The sequence below is a fragment of the Vicia villosa genome, unplaced genomic scaffold (genome assembly GCF_029867415.1).
Source record: "Vicia villosa cultivar HV-30 ecotype Madison, WI unplaced genomic scaffold, Vvil1.0 ctg.000920F_1_1, whole genome shotgun sequence".
Classification (NCBI taxonomy): domain Eukaryota; kingdom Viridiplantae; phylum Streptophyta; class Magnoliopsida; order Fabales; family Fabaceae; genus Vicia; species Vicia villosa.
The window spans coordinates 672,049-686,156 of NW_026705414.1; the positions used below are offsets into that span (position 1 = coordinate 672,049).

A 14,108-nucleotide genomic window follows, 5' to 3' on the forward strand; every position below is an offset into this window, starting at 1 on the left:
TGGTGGAGAAAGTTGAAATAAAGTGTTATATTCCCACGTGTTACTTAAACATTTTCTCAGATGCTTTTTTTATTAGATCTGCATGACAAAGCACATGGCCAGCCTCAGAACTAAGAATCCCTTTTATAAAAGAGAAAAGTGTGATCCATTTATTTGCTGTGTTGTAGCATTTATTTGCTGTGTTTAGCGCGTTGTGCGATAAACTACACCTATGTATGTATGCTCTTAGTCCATACCGAATGAGGTGTATTTGTTTTTTAGTTTGTTATTACATTATAGTCCATGCATGCCTAATGAGGTGTATTGTTTTTTTGTTTGTCAAAGTTGGAGTGGTTTGATATTTTGATTTTTGGTCAAATATGAGATAATATTGAATTGAATCTATGTGCTATAATTAATGTAATTATTGATTAGGGTTGCAAAGCTTCTAACTTCATTGACTAATTTTATATTTTGAAATATAACTTAATTGACTATTTGATGGATACTATATTGGTTTAAATCATGTGTCTCATTTATTTGTCATTTTATAATTATTTTTGTTCTTAATTATAAAATCTTTTTGAATGATATATTTTTCTTTGAACAAAAACTTTTATAAATAATGTAGATAATTTTTTAAACATATTTATCATTATATTACCAATATTTTATACAATATTAAAAAATAATTTTATACATTTATACACAAATTATATACATTCGTTACGCTTTTTTTTTAATATTTATCAAATAGTGTCAAGTTTTATATACATCTCTTTGTAATTTTTGTAGTGGTTTTCATTGTAAACCGGTTTGTGATTATATAATTTAAAATTAGAGTGATTGTATTTATGTATAACTATGTAAAACATGACATAATTTAAAATAAGAGTAATATACCTATGTAAAACTATTGTATACTATTTAAATAGATAATAATTAAATTCCAGCGATTAAAAAAAACAAAATTAGATGTTTATATGTGGAACACATATCAACTTATATGATTGTATTTGTTAATTTTATTTAGAAAACTAGTTTAAATATATTAATATAGGGTCATGCTAACATGTGCCTTTAGGGCACATGTTAAGGATACTATAATTAGAAAAAGTTAAATGTAATTAAATGCAATAAAGTCAAATTTAAAGTTTCGATACATTAAATGCACTCATTTCAAGAAAAAAATTCTATAAATATCTCATTAACTTGTGCCCTTAGGGCACATGTTAGCTTTTTCCATTAATATAAATATTCAGCAAAATTACATATTCAAAACTAAATGTCTATACGTGGGACACAAATTTTACATGATTATATTTGTTAATTTTTTTTAAATATGATGTTTAAATTATATTTATATAAATATTCGAATAATAAAATATACACATAATATGTGAAACAAATATCAATTTTATATGATTTTATTTGTTAATTTTATTTAAATAAGCGATTTAAAATATATTATTTATACACGCTTTGCATGAAAAAAAATAGTTAATAGTTGATAAGCTAGTTGTAGCTTGTAATAGATGTTGACCATTAATAGTTTATAACTTATAACTTTAATGGATGATTGACTGCTAATAAATTAATTGAAGTGTTTGATAATTAGTATTTTACTAGCTGATAAAAATAAAACGACATGAAATAGCATTCTTAATTAATAACTTAACAATTTATTATCTTTTATATATTAACATTAAATTAATTTTATATTGATAAAATTAAATGTAACGATAAACAAATTTAAAATGTTTTATATATATATATATATATATATATATATATATATATATATATATATATATATATATATATATATATATATATATATATATATATATATATATATTAGGAAAAATGTACATGATAAATATAAAATCAAAATGTATTCAACGCATGTACATAAATTTTGATGCAAAGGAGGCGAGCAAAAGAATGGAGGAAGTGTTTTAGTAATATATTTATAATTTTTTCTATGTTTGCATCTAAAACAATTTATGTATTTTAAAATAATATAGATAAAATTGGGGGAAAATGACAAGGTAAATTATATACTCAAAAACTATTTCAAATAGCATTTCAAAAAATAGTTAAAAGTTAGTGAAAGAAACTAAAAACTCGTGCTAAAATATTGTTACCAAAAAGAAATATTATTGATATGAGCAGTATTTATCACGAAAATATGGTTCATTCTGATCATAATATTCACACCCGCTATCATTCATTCTTTTTTAATAAATTTTCTCTCTATGTTTAAAAAAAGAAAAAATTGAACGGAGCTTACATGTCTTGGATACTATTTACTGAGATTTTTTTCTTCTTGTTCTCTTGAGAAGATACTTTTATAATTATCAATCAATATGGTTAAAAATATATCTATTTTGATTTTTTTTTCTTTAATGTTGTTGTTAGGACTCAAAGAGTATTATAATTTTTGTGTATTTCTTTCATCACGAAAAATGTGGAATATATAGTTACAACTCACTATACAAAATATGAAATATTCTAATTTAAGGAAAATAAATATTCCTAATTGTAATATACACACTTTGTCACCTAATCAGATCCATATGATTAGCTACAACATCTATTATTAATTATAAATATTTTAATGATACTGTACAACTCATGCTTACACTCCCCTTCAAATTAGATCATAGATATCCATACCTAACTTGTCAATAGCACCATGAAAGACCTTTGTTGAAACAACTTTTGTGAGCACATCAGCTAGTTGGCTTTTAGATTTGACAAATGAAAACTGTACAATCTTTTGATTGACATTCTCTTTTTATGAAGTGACGTTCAACTTCGACGTGTTTGGTGCAATCATGTTGTAATGGGTTTTGCGCAATTTTAACGGCTGCTTAGTTGTCACAATAAAGATTCAAAGGTTCTTCATACTTGATTCCCAAGTCTTTTAGAACATTTTTAATCCACAACAGTTCACACATACCATCGACCATACCTCGAAATTAAGCTTTTGCACTTGATCGTGCCACAACCTTTTGCTTCTTGCTTCTCTTAGTGACAGGGTTACCCTCCATAAATGTAAAATATCTAGATGTATCTAGTTGTTTGATCACCTGACCAATCAAAATTTGTTTAACTTTCAATTTTGAGCACAATAATCCTTTACGTGGAGCATTCTTCAAATTTCCTAGAATTTAATAAACATCATTCATATGCTCTTCACTTGGTGAATGCATACAACACTTACATCATAAGCTATATCAGGTCGTATGTGTGTGCCAAATAGATTATTCTCTCGACCAGCCGCTGATAACAATCCTTATCTGTGGGGACATGTTGTGGGAAGATTCCAAGCTTATGATTCGTTTCTATAGGTGTTTATGTTGGTTTACAAGCAAGCATGCAAGTCTCGGTTAAAAGAACTATCACATATTTTTCGTTGTAAGGGAACAATCCTTCCTTTCAATCTTGCAACATCAATTCCCAAAAAATATTTAAGTAATCCCAAGCTCTTCATTTCAAATTCAGCAGCCAAATATTCTTGTAATACTTTTATTTCACAAGGTTCATCCCCTGTAACAATCATATCATAAACATATACATATGGTTGGAGAAGTGAGTGCATGATGTCTTACCATGTGCTATGACATCTTGCCTGATTTATGAGGCTTTTGTTTTCTTCTGCTGCATATACCTCTGATTTATGAACTTGAATAGTTCATATTTGGGTCTCCCTTTGAGGGAGGGAGAGTATTAGTTCCATATGACAGGGGGAGTAATGGACATGTATGTCTGTACAAGCTCCAAAAACTGTTTTGATGAATCATACCTATTGTCTGAACATCTGACTTCCAGAGCTTTGAAGAAAAAGTTTGTGTAATCGTTGTGCATCTCTTATATATATTTGCAGTTTGATGTAAATTTACATGCTATCATGTCGATTTGGTCTCCTTTTCCACTGCTCAAGAAATGTGAGACTATTTGAAGCGTATTTACAATCAAGATAATGCGGCCAAGCATTTTTAGTTGGAGTTAAAGATAGCTAATTACAAAGCAAGGTACCTTGTCTGTTCAAGAATACTATTATGATTTTTTTGAATCTGTGGACATAACACTCTTCTATTATACATGCTGATGTTCCTAAAACTTCTCTCACGGCTGTCCAAGAGGTCTACAAAACACGTGTGCATGGTCAATTTCTCATGAATATTTACTCATAATTTGAGGTTGTCAGAGGAGCTTTGCTGAATAGGTATCCTGGTTCTCTAAGTACTGGTGCATCTAATGGTGGTGTTCTATAACCAGAAATGATTCAATGAATGGTACTATTTGTTCCATGGTTTTGGGATTAGCATAATTTTGCTAAAACATGGTTCTTAACTGATGTTGAGCAAGATGTTGAAACATCTTGACCTAGTGTCATAACAGGTTCAACTGTTATGTGTTTTGACAGATGTTCTGCCAGATGCTGTGACATCCTACACCGGAACATCTTGACAGTTCAGACTAGTTTTTAATCCTTGAAAGATTTTATTGAAAAATATGAGAATCTAAAAGATTCAAATACTCATTACAGGCGTAGGAAATCAAGAAATTTTTAGGACAAATGATATTTGTTTTAGTTTCTCAAAAGGATCTTTTAGTTTTTTTAGAAAACTAAGAATTGATTTGATTTGTTCCTATTTTGTGTAAAAATCTCGCAGCTTTTCAGAAAGGAGAAGATTGGATTTATTTCAGAGTCCAAGCCCATATTGTAAGAGTATATAAACAAGGACTTACTTAACCTAGTTTTGCAAGCATTCACAAATAGAAACTGTGTGTGCAAAATAAGGGGTGGTGTTTTGGGAGTCCTTTAAGGTTTTTGTGTGTTCTTTCTTTGTGTCACATGTGTATCTTCTGATACATTGAGGTGCACGTGTGTGCTCACTCTTGAAGCTTTTAAGAAAAAGAGTTGAATATTGTTCTTGATCAAAGCTTTTAAGCAATATCAAGTATTGTTCCTAGTTGAGGTTCTTGACTAAGTATTGTTTATTTGAAAGTGTAATCTTTTTATTTGGTTACTCTGGTCACAAGTTGTGTGACTGCTTTTATCACTGCGGTGATTGAAAGTGGGATGTCGATTTCTCATATCTAGATGTTGATTTCTAAGTAGAAGTTGAAATGGGTAGTGATTAGGAGATAAGTTGTAAACTGGGACTGTTTAACCTTTGAACTAGTACTACTAATAGTATATTTTCTTCTTGGCTTGGTAGCCTTCTGATTAGATGTTGTTGCACTAAACTGGGTTAACAATTACTTTTGTTATTTATCATTATGCAGTTTATTTCTGTTTTGATATTTGTGTTTCAAGCCAGCTGATGTTATAACATTTGTATTGACATTTCATGTTGTTAGGACACCTGTCTTGACATCTGTTTGTAAGTTCCAGAATTTTAGGTGTTTATGCTCTTTCAACCTTGGGAATTCAGGGTAAGTCTTCTAATGTTTCTCAAATGTGCTTTCTTGATTTTGATGCATCCAATCACATGACAGATTCCTCTGAATACTTTCATAATTTACATTCTTATAATGGTAATCAGCAAATTCAAATTGCTGATGGCAATAAACTCTCTATCGGTGATGCTGGTGACATAAACTCTAACTTTTGTTACGGTCTAGTATCACCTGGACTTGCTTCCAACTTATTGTCGGTTGGTCAATTGGTGGATAACAATTGTAATATTAATTTTTCTTATGTTGGTGGTCTTGTGTAGGAGCAGGTGCCAGAGATGGTGATTGAAAAGGGGCCTAAAGTGGGAAGATCATTTCCGCTCCAGTTTAGTTCTAGTCACTTATCTTTTTCTTGTAATAATATTTTGAACTCTTATGAGGATTGGAATAGAAAATTGGGCCATCTAAATTCTTTTATTTTGTCTCATCTGTTTTGTTAGGAAATAAACATGTTTGTATTGCTTCTATTTTATGTTCTATTTGCAAATTGACTAAAAGTAAAACGCTTCCTTTTCCGTTAGGTGCTCAGTGTGCCTCCACTTGTTTTGAGATGATTCATAGTGATGTGTGGGGAATGTCTCCTGCAGCATCTCATGATCACTATAAATATTTTTTCATATTTGTTGATGACTACAGTCGTTTTACTTGGATATATTTTCTCTGATCTAAGTCTGAAGTGTTTTTTATGTTTTAGAAGTTTTTGACATATGTTGAAACTCAATTCCAAGCAAGTGTTAGAATTTTTTGATCTGACTCTAGAGGTGAGTGTATGTCTCATGAGTTGCAGGAGTACCTTCAACAAAAAGGGATCTTGTCCCAATACCCCCCCCCCCAACAAAACAAATGGCAGAGTGAAAGAATCGTCATTTGCTTGATGTAACATGCACATTACTTCTTCAAGCTTATGTGACATCCCTATTTTGAGTAGAAGCTTTTTCCACATCCATATTCTTGATCAATTGTATTTCTTCCACGGTTATTGATTTTGATTCTCCCTTCTTCCGTCTTTTTAAAACTCAGCCTGCTTATAGTGATTTACATCCTTTTGAACGAAATAAGCTTGGAACAGTCTATTCAATGTGAATTTATGGGGTGTAGCAACTCATAAGGGTTTTGTGTGTTATAATATTTCTAATCACCGCTTTCAAGTTTCTAGGAATTTTACATTTTTATATAATCAATATATGTTTCATTCTCTTTCTCCTGCCACAAATGATATATATATATATATATATATATATATATATATATATATATATTCTTCCTAAATTTTCTTTTATCACTAATACAAATAACGCTTGTAATGTCGGTCGCAAAATGCGTTTAACCTCGACTACCCGGGCGAGGTAACGAAGGGCGACATGAAAAGCTAGAACTTAACACCTCGGTGTTTGAAACACTGAGACTAAAGTGTTAAAAAGTTCATTGGTTCCATCCCAAGGAATTGCATATTTTAATTTTCTTAATTTTGTTGCGCGCGTCATATACCTTTCGTGGTAAAATGGGGCCAAATTACAATCTTTGGTGTTCCCTTTCTCCATCAACTTGTCTTGTAAGTAATTTTTTTTCGTGTCCTGGCGAATCGCGAGTAAGAGCAATCTTTGCAGCATCCAAGATACAATACTTGTTTAGAAGCTTCCTTTTAGCACATAACTCATGGATGTGCCTGCAAGGGAAAATATTTATGTTAAAGTACAAGAAAGTATGAATATAAATAGAAATCAACATAGAAATTATATTTACGAGCACCACAATTGTAATACGGAATTATATAGCCACTCATCCCCTTTTAAAAATTCATGTATAGAGAGCTTAGAAAGTACGAATAACTGCTCTGGATTATGACTTAATTGAATACCCAAGATTAGATCTTCATTAATAATCGCCATCATCATCTTTAGTCTCTGAAGGCTATTTTGATTTGATGGTGAGGGTTCAACACTTCCCTGGTTGGCAGAAAAACTATGTTTCACCCTTGTATCACCCGTAACTTTCTCAACCACATCCTCTCGAATTTCCTATTGATTTGAATTTCTGTGGCTAAATATACCCAACAAACTCAATTTCTCCATCATAAAAACAATATAAATACAATCCAAAATTGAAATACGCAGATAATAATAAGAACAACATACACTTATACCTCAAGAACATCGTGTGTACTTCTCCTCATTCATCCTCTCTCGTTCCTCTTGCTCCTTCGGGAAACTCTCGCACTGTTCACAACAATTTCTCCCTTTCCTCCTCAAAGATCTTCTCTTGCATTGTGTACAATAGCTTCTCCATCTCCTCCTCCAAGTACCTATCCTGATCCTCCTTCCACTTCTCCATTTATTTCCCCAACTCAACAGCAAGAATCTATTTAACCTCTCTCTTATTAATTTTTTATCTAGATGATTGAGAGGGTCCAAAATGTACCTTGAAGCCAACGCCTCTAACAAGACCGCAGACACGCCTAGGATGCTCCTATGTTCCAATCGCTACTAGCTCAATTGGTAGCAGGAATTGCTAGGAATATGTACTTAACCCCTAGGTACATGGTTCGATTCCTGCGGGAGGCAAAAACAATATTTCCTGGGCAGCCGATAAGCGGACCTAGGGGGATTATTGATTAAGCCGGTAACATGCTCGGTTGGCCGACACGGTTGATGCGTGCAGCGGATATCGGGGTGTTACACACACAATCACACATATGCACAATATTTCATTTCACAAAGCAATTAAATTAATTTTTAAAATTTAGTCGGGCCACTGCCCATCCCACCAATTCATCATATAAAATGTTTAATTTGCTTTATAACGCCCAAAACGGCACTAAGAATGGATATACGGATCAAAAGTTATGATTTTTCAAAGTTCAGGAAATTTCTGCACAGCAGGGTCCGCTCGGCGACCCACCAGCGGCCTGTGGCAGTAGCGAACTACGTTGTGACCTCCGCTTATTAGACTGGCTCCGCTTAGCGAGCCTTTTATTTATTTTTAAGACGAACAGCATCCGCTTAGCGAGCCAGGGGCCCCTTAGCGAACGTGCGATTCTGCAGATTCTCAGGTCTGTGACAGACATGCGATTTCAAACATCCACCACTACAAACCGTTTCTAAACATCATTTACAGGTATGAAATCATCACAAACATCATCATACATCATCAAACATCAATAAAATACATTTATCAATCAACAATTCATGCAATCTCATCAATTTCCCTAAATCTAACAATCCCGATCCCAATATACTCAATTGAATCGAATCATATCTTAATCCATTCTATCACCTATAATCGTATAATAGAAATTAACCGAAAGAGTCCCCCCTTACCTTGGTTAAAGATTCTTGAAACTCTCCTTCTTCCCTTCTCCTCTTTCACGTATCTTCTCTATCTCAGACCTTTTGCTCCTTTTTGCTTCTACTTTTCTCTTTTTCACAATTACTCTATGTTATGAAAAATAGAATATAACTTTAGTAAAAGGCCTAACCATCACACCCCCTCTTTACTAACCACATCAAGCCCAATTATTTCCTTCACAATTTCTCAATAATCCCATTAATTAATTAATCCCAATAATTAACTTAAATCTCAATTAAATTAAAATTGAAAAAATATGGGGTGTTACAGTTTCGAGACTCTATAAATTCCTCCTAAGTAGCTCTATAATAAATGAATATACCTCGTATGAAGGACGTCCTTTATTTTCTTCACTTTAAATATAATTATGGGTGAGTTGTATCTTAAACCCCCTCCAACACTCACCACAATAAGAAAGCATTTTCTTTTTCACGTACTTATCATTTGGAGTAAAATTGAACACATCCTATATTTACACAATAGAGATGTTATTAGTATTGCACAAGAAATATACTTGTGAAACAAATGACTGAATACAAAAATAAATGGGTCCATATGTCGTCTTTCAATTCTTCATCAACAACATGCAAACTATCTATCAAAATACTCACTTTACTTCTACCTTGTAAGACAATGTAACCCAAGAAATCATCAACATGTTCACCAAATGCCCTTTCAATTCGGGCATTAACTCTAACAAGGTATCGAATACTAGTTTCGTTGACTTTTTTCACCTTTGTATACATCGTGGCACCTCTAGTTTTTCTTTTACGTGTATTATTAGAGTTTGCAGCAGATGTTGTATGGGAGGTGCTAGTCGAATCGGCCATGACTATCAAGATGAATCAAACAGTAACGTTTTAGTCTAACGAAGAAACCATAAACAAAATGATCAAGAGACTATTCAACCAAAAAGCTAACGTTGATGAATATACAAAATAACGCTTCAGTGAAGAATAAACATACTTGCGAAAATGACGTTTGATGAATATCTTTTGGAAGAGTTTTGTTGAATATCAGCTTGAAAATCGCCTGGGTTTTTTGCGATATGACGAACTAACATTTGAGTGTTGATAGGTAAATGAAAAGTTAGAAACTAGATAGTACTCTGAAGTATTTCATGCAAAATAAGTGTCATGTCGGTTTTACACAAAAACCAATTATTAAAAATATGAAATATAAAAAAAACTTCTTAGCGCCATATTTTGGAAATTCAAAAGATTTACCACGTTGGTTATTTAATAAAATTGAGGGCTAAAGTATATCATATAAAATATTAAAATAAGATTTTGAAACTAGTATTAGAAAATTGTGAATGCAAAATATTTTACCTCTCAGTTGGGACAAATAAAAAAATAAAAAATAAAAAAACTTCATTGAAAATGTACCAAGTGAGAAATACTTACTAAACAATTGAAAAAACATAAAATGTAGCAACTGGGTGTCGAAGCGAGATCCCTTATTGCTACCTTATCTCGGTTTTATTAAATATCTGAGTGCCAAAATGACATCTATTCGTACGAAACTCTATATAGCTGCTTCTAACAGGTGGTCTTTTCATCAAATGGATGTGAAAAATGTTTTTCTTCATAGTGACCTAACGAAAGATATTTATATGACTCTTCCTCAAGGTTTATTCTCGTCATCTAAGGGTGTGTGCAAGCTTAAACGCTCCTCATACGGTTTGAAACAAATGCCTAGAGCATGATATGAACAATTCAGCTCCACTTTACTTAGGCTCTCCTTTACTCAAAGTTGGTATGATTCTTCTCTATTTATTCATGGAACGTCTTCTGGAGTTGTCTCATTTCTTATGTATATTGATGAAATGATTATTACCGGTTCTGATCATGCTTCGATTCAAATCCTTAAATAGAAGTTACAAGCATCGTTTCATATGAAAGATCTTGATAATTTGCATTATTTTCTTGGTATTGAGGGTCATTTTACATCCAAGGGTATATTCCTCCATCAACACAAGTATGCCACAAATTTAATTTATATGGTTGGTCTCCAATAGACTAATCTAGTGGATACTCCTCTTGAGGTTAATGTTAAATATCATCGTGATAAAGGTGATCTCTTGCATGACCCCTTATTGTATCGTCAACTCGTGGGTAACCTTAATTACTTGACTATTACTCGCTCTGACATATCTTTTGTTATTCAACAAGTAAGTCAATTCATGCACTTTTCTCGCCATCTTCACTTGGCAACAGTTTGTCTCATAATTCGCTACTTGAAGGGAAGCTCTCATCGTGGTTTATTCTTTCACACTTGGATTGCTCCTGAATTGAGTGCTTATAGTGATGCCGATTGGGCAGTGTATCCTGATACTCGACGATTTGTTATTGGTTGGTGCATTTTTTTTATCTTATCGAAAAGTAAGAAACAAGCAAGAGTCTCTAAATCTTCTACTAAATCTGAGTATTGTGCCATGTTTTTGCTTGTTCTTAAATAACTTAGCTCTGTGGTCTTTTGGCTGAACTTGAATTTTCTCAAATGGAGCCAAACTTAATATTATGCTAACAATACAAGTGTCATCTAAATTATTGTGAATCCTGTTTTTTATAAACGCACCAAATATATTGAAGTTGATTGTCATTTAATTCGTGACGCGTATGATGACCGACTAATATCACTTCCTCATGTCAATACTCAGTTGCAGATATTCTTACCAAGGTTGTTACGCGTTCACGTCATTAGTTTCTTGTTAGTTAATTGATGGTCATTGAACATCAGCATCAATTTAGGGGGTGTGAATAAGAATTAATTTATTCCTAAAATAAAGAATTTGTTCTTAAAATAAGGAAACAAATCAGAAATTGATTTGTTCTCATTAAATTTAATTATTTAGTGTAATTACTTTTATAGCTATGTAATCTCTATATATACAAGAAATAACAATTAAAAATGCGTAAGTCGAGAATTGTTGACAAGAATCTGCAACTTAGAATGCAGTGCATCTTGCCTTATTGGGAATAGTTTATCCCCCTATAATATGAGTGTGTTTTAGTTTGCCCCCACCGTTGCCAAAGGCAGATTTTGACAATGATTTTTTTGAAAAAGCCGTTGCCAAAAGATAGGGAGGAAAGAAAAGCAAAAATCGCTAACATTTCAGGGTGAATTACTATTAACCCCATAATTTATGTATGAAGTGGATAGTTTATCATAGCATAAGGAAGATTGAATTAGAGGTGAGTGTTGTAAAACACAAAGTCTTGTAGGTGAGTGTGTGGTATGATGTTTCTATATGATTTTTTGTGAAAGACCGTAGGATTTCTATCACTATCAGAATCTTGAAGATTGTGGAAGTTGTCAGGATTTTGAAATTTTTGGCTAGTTATAATAGGTGTTTTTTGGTTAATCAGTAGTGGCATTGGTAGAAGGGTGTCAAGAAAATGAAGGAGAGATATTTGTATTATCTAACGGTTGTTTGAGAATGTTGTTAGTTTGAGTGTGTGTGGCCAAGGAGAAAGGGAAAAGTGTCTTCATGGAAGATAACATTAATGGAGAGAAAGATTTCTCTATTTGATAAATCTATGATGATAGAACTTTTGGTGTCAATGCTGATATACCAAAAAACTCATTTTTGTATGGAGATCAAAATTTTCTTGTTCTTTTTTATAGAGCAGAGGAAAAATCAAGAGAACCAAAGACTCTAAAGGTGAGATGTTGTTAAGAACCACTGATGGAAGTTTGTTTATAAGGTGCATATCATGTGTGACTGTAAATCCAGAAGCTCTTGGGTAAATGAATTTGAAAAATTAGAGATCTTACTAGTGATCTTAATATTTGCAGCTTTTGTTAGACTATTGTCTCTAAATTAAAATCCTAGTGGAAAGTCTGGCTTGAAATATCAATTGTCCATAATAGAAAGGTAACCTAACTTTATTAATTGGATATGAATTTATAGATACTTTTATCCCACCATTATTTTAAGTCTCTAATCATCTCGGATGTTTTTATTTGCCCGATCATTATGAGATAATCGGATTCCTTATGCATGATTGAATCTATTGTGGTTTTTTTCGTCCAAACTACGTTGAGACATTTACCATTTGGTTAAAGCAATTTAGGGGCACATTAACAAAAATAAGTAGAAATAACTAATATCTCATGATCCTTTCAACCGATCGTTTATACACAACCAGATTAGAGTCACACATAGGCGAAACCAGAAACCATAACAAAACAGATATCATAAACCAGAAAGTTAGATCCCAACATCTAATTTAACAACTAGTCATTATTAGTACTCATTATCATTCATCTAAACCACACTACTCCCTCCAGTTGCCACCACCACCACCACCACGGGAATAGCGGTCACCACCGTCATTACCATAACCACGGTCCCTACCACCACCATAACCACCTCCACCACCATATCCTCCTCCACCTTCACGGCGGCCACCATATCCTCCACCTCCACCTTCACGACGACCACCATATCCACCTCCTCCACCACCACCACCACTGTTACGGTTTTGAGCTTCGTTAACAGTAATGTTACGCCCGTCCATGTTCTGTCCATTCATCCCTTCAATAGCATCTCTCATTGATTTCTCATCAGCGAATGTCACAAATCCGAAACCTCTTGACCTTCCAGTCTCACGATCGTTAATGATCTGCACACAAAAAAAAATCTCAGATCCAAAAACAAAAGCAACACTAAAAACAACACAAAAAACCATATAGTAACCGATCAATCTTCGCCTTTGGTTAAAAAGAGGAAGATGAACGTACCTACTGGAGTAAGTGAGTGAGTAATAAATGAATCAAACGATATAGTAACAGAATCAGTAACAGAATAACAGAACAAGTAACACAAAGAATCAAAGATCACAGATCAGAACGGGATCACGAAAATCCGAATCATAATCGTGTCAGATCCAATGCCTGCAACAAACGGACCTTCGAATCAACGATTTCGCCGTAAGATGAGAAAGCTTTCTCGAGAGCTTCACTGTCGGTGGCCCATGCAAGACCTCCGACGAAGCACCGGTACTCAACATCTCCAGACGCCATTGATAAAGGACAAAAAGCTAGATTTTAGAATGAAAAAGATATTTCAAAATTAGTAAAAGATAAGATTAAAGATATTTTGTGATTTACTACTGAATAAGGAGTAGTTATTTATAGATGGAGATGTGTTACCTACTAGGGGTATTAATGTAAATGAGCGTAGAAGATATTTTTGACCCTCTTCCCAAGGTGGTAACTAGGGTTACTGTTGGTTTAAAATGTTACCAGGGTTACGGTGTGAGTTAAACTTTTAAACTTTCAGACTGTATCATATCATATAGTCC

The 14,108-nt window shown here is 32.9% G+C and overlaps 1 protein-coding gene across 1 annotated transcript; it reads right to left on the reverse strand.

Annotated features, from left to right (window-relative positions):
* Window positions 1-12,882: 12,882 nt before the first annotated feature.
* Window positions 12,883-13,898, reverse strand: LOC131632238 (glycine-rich RNA-binding protein-like). The gene is made up of 2 exons (XM_058903022.1): window positions 13,714-13,898; window positions 12,883-13,427 (listed from the first exon to the last, which is right to left on the reverse strand). The coding sequence occupies exons 1-2, from the start codon at window positions 13,825-13,827 to the stop codon at window positions 13,080-13,082; spliced, it is 462 nt and encodes a 153-aa protein (XP_058759005.1). The 5' UTR covers window positions 13,828-13,898; the 3' UTR covers window positions 12,883-13,079.
* Window positions 13,899-14,108: the final 210 nt, after the last annotated feature.

What these genes read in the sequence shown, in the direction of transcription:
- LOC131632238 (XM_058903022.1), bottom strand. Translation starts at nt 13,827, where the DNA reads ATGGCGTCTGGAGATGTTGAGTACCGGTGCTTCGTCGGAGGTCTTGCA. An exon ending in GCGAAATCGTTGATTCGAAG is followed by an intron (nt 13,428 to 13,713) that starts GTCCGTTTGTTG and finishes TTTTGTGTGCAG; the next exon opens with ATCATTAACGATCGTGAGAC.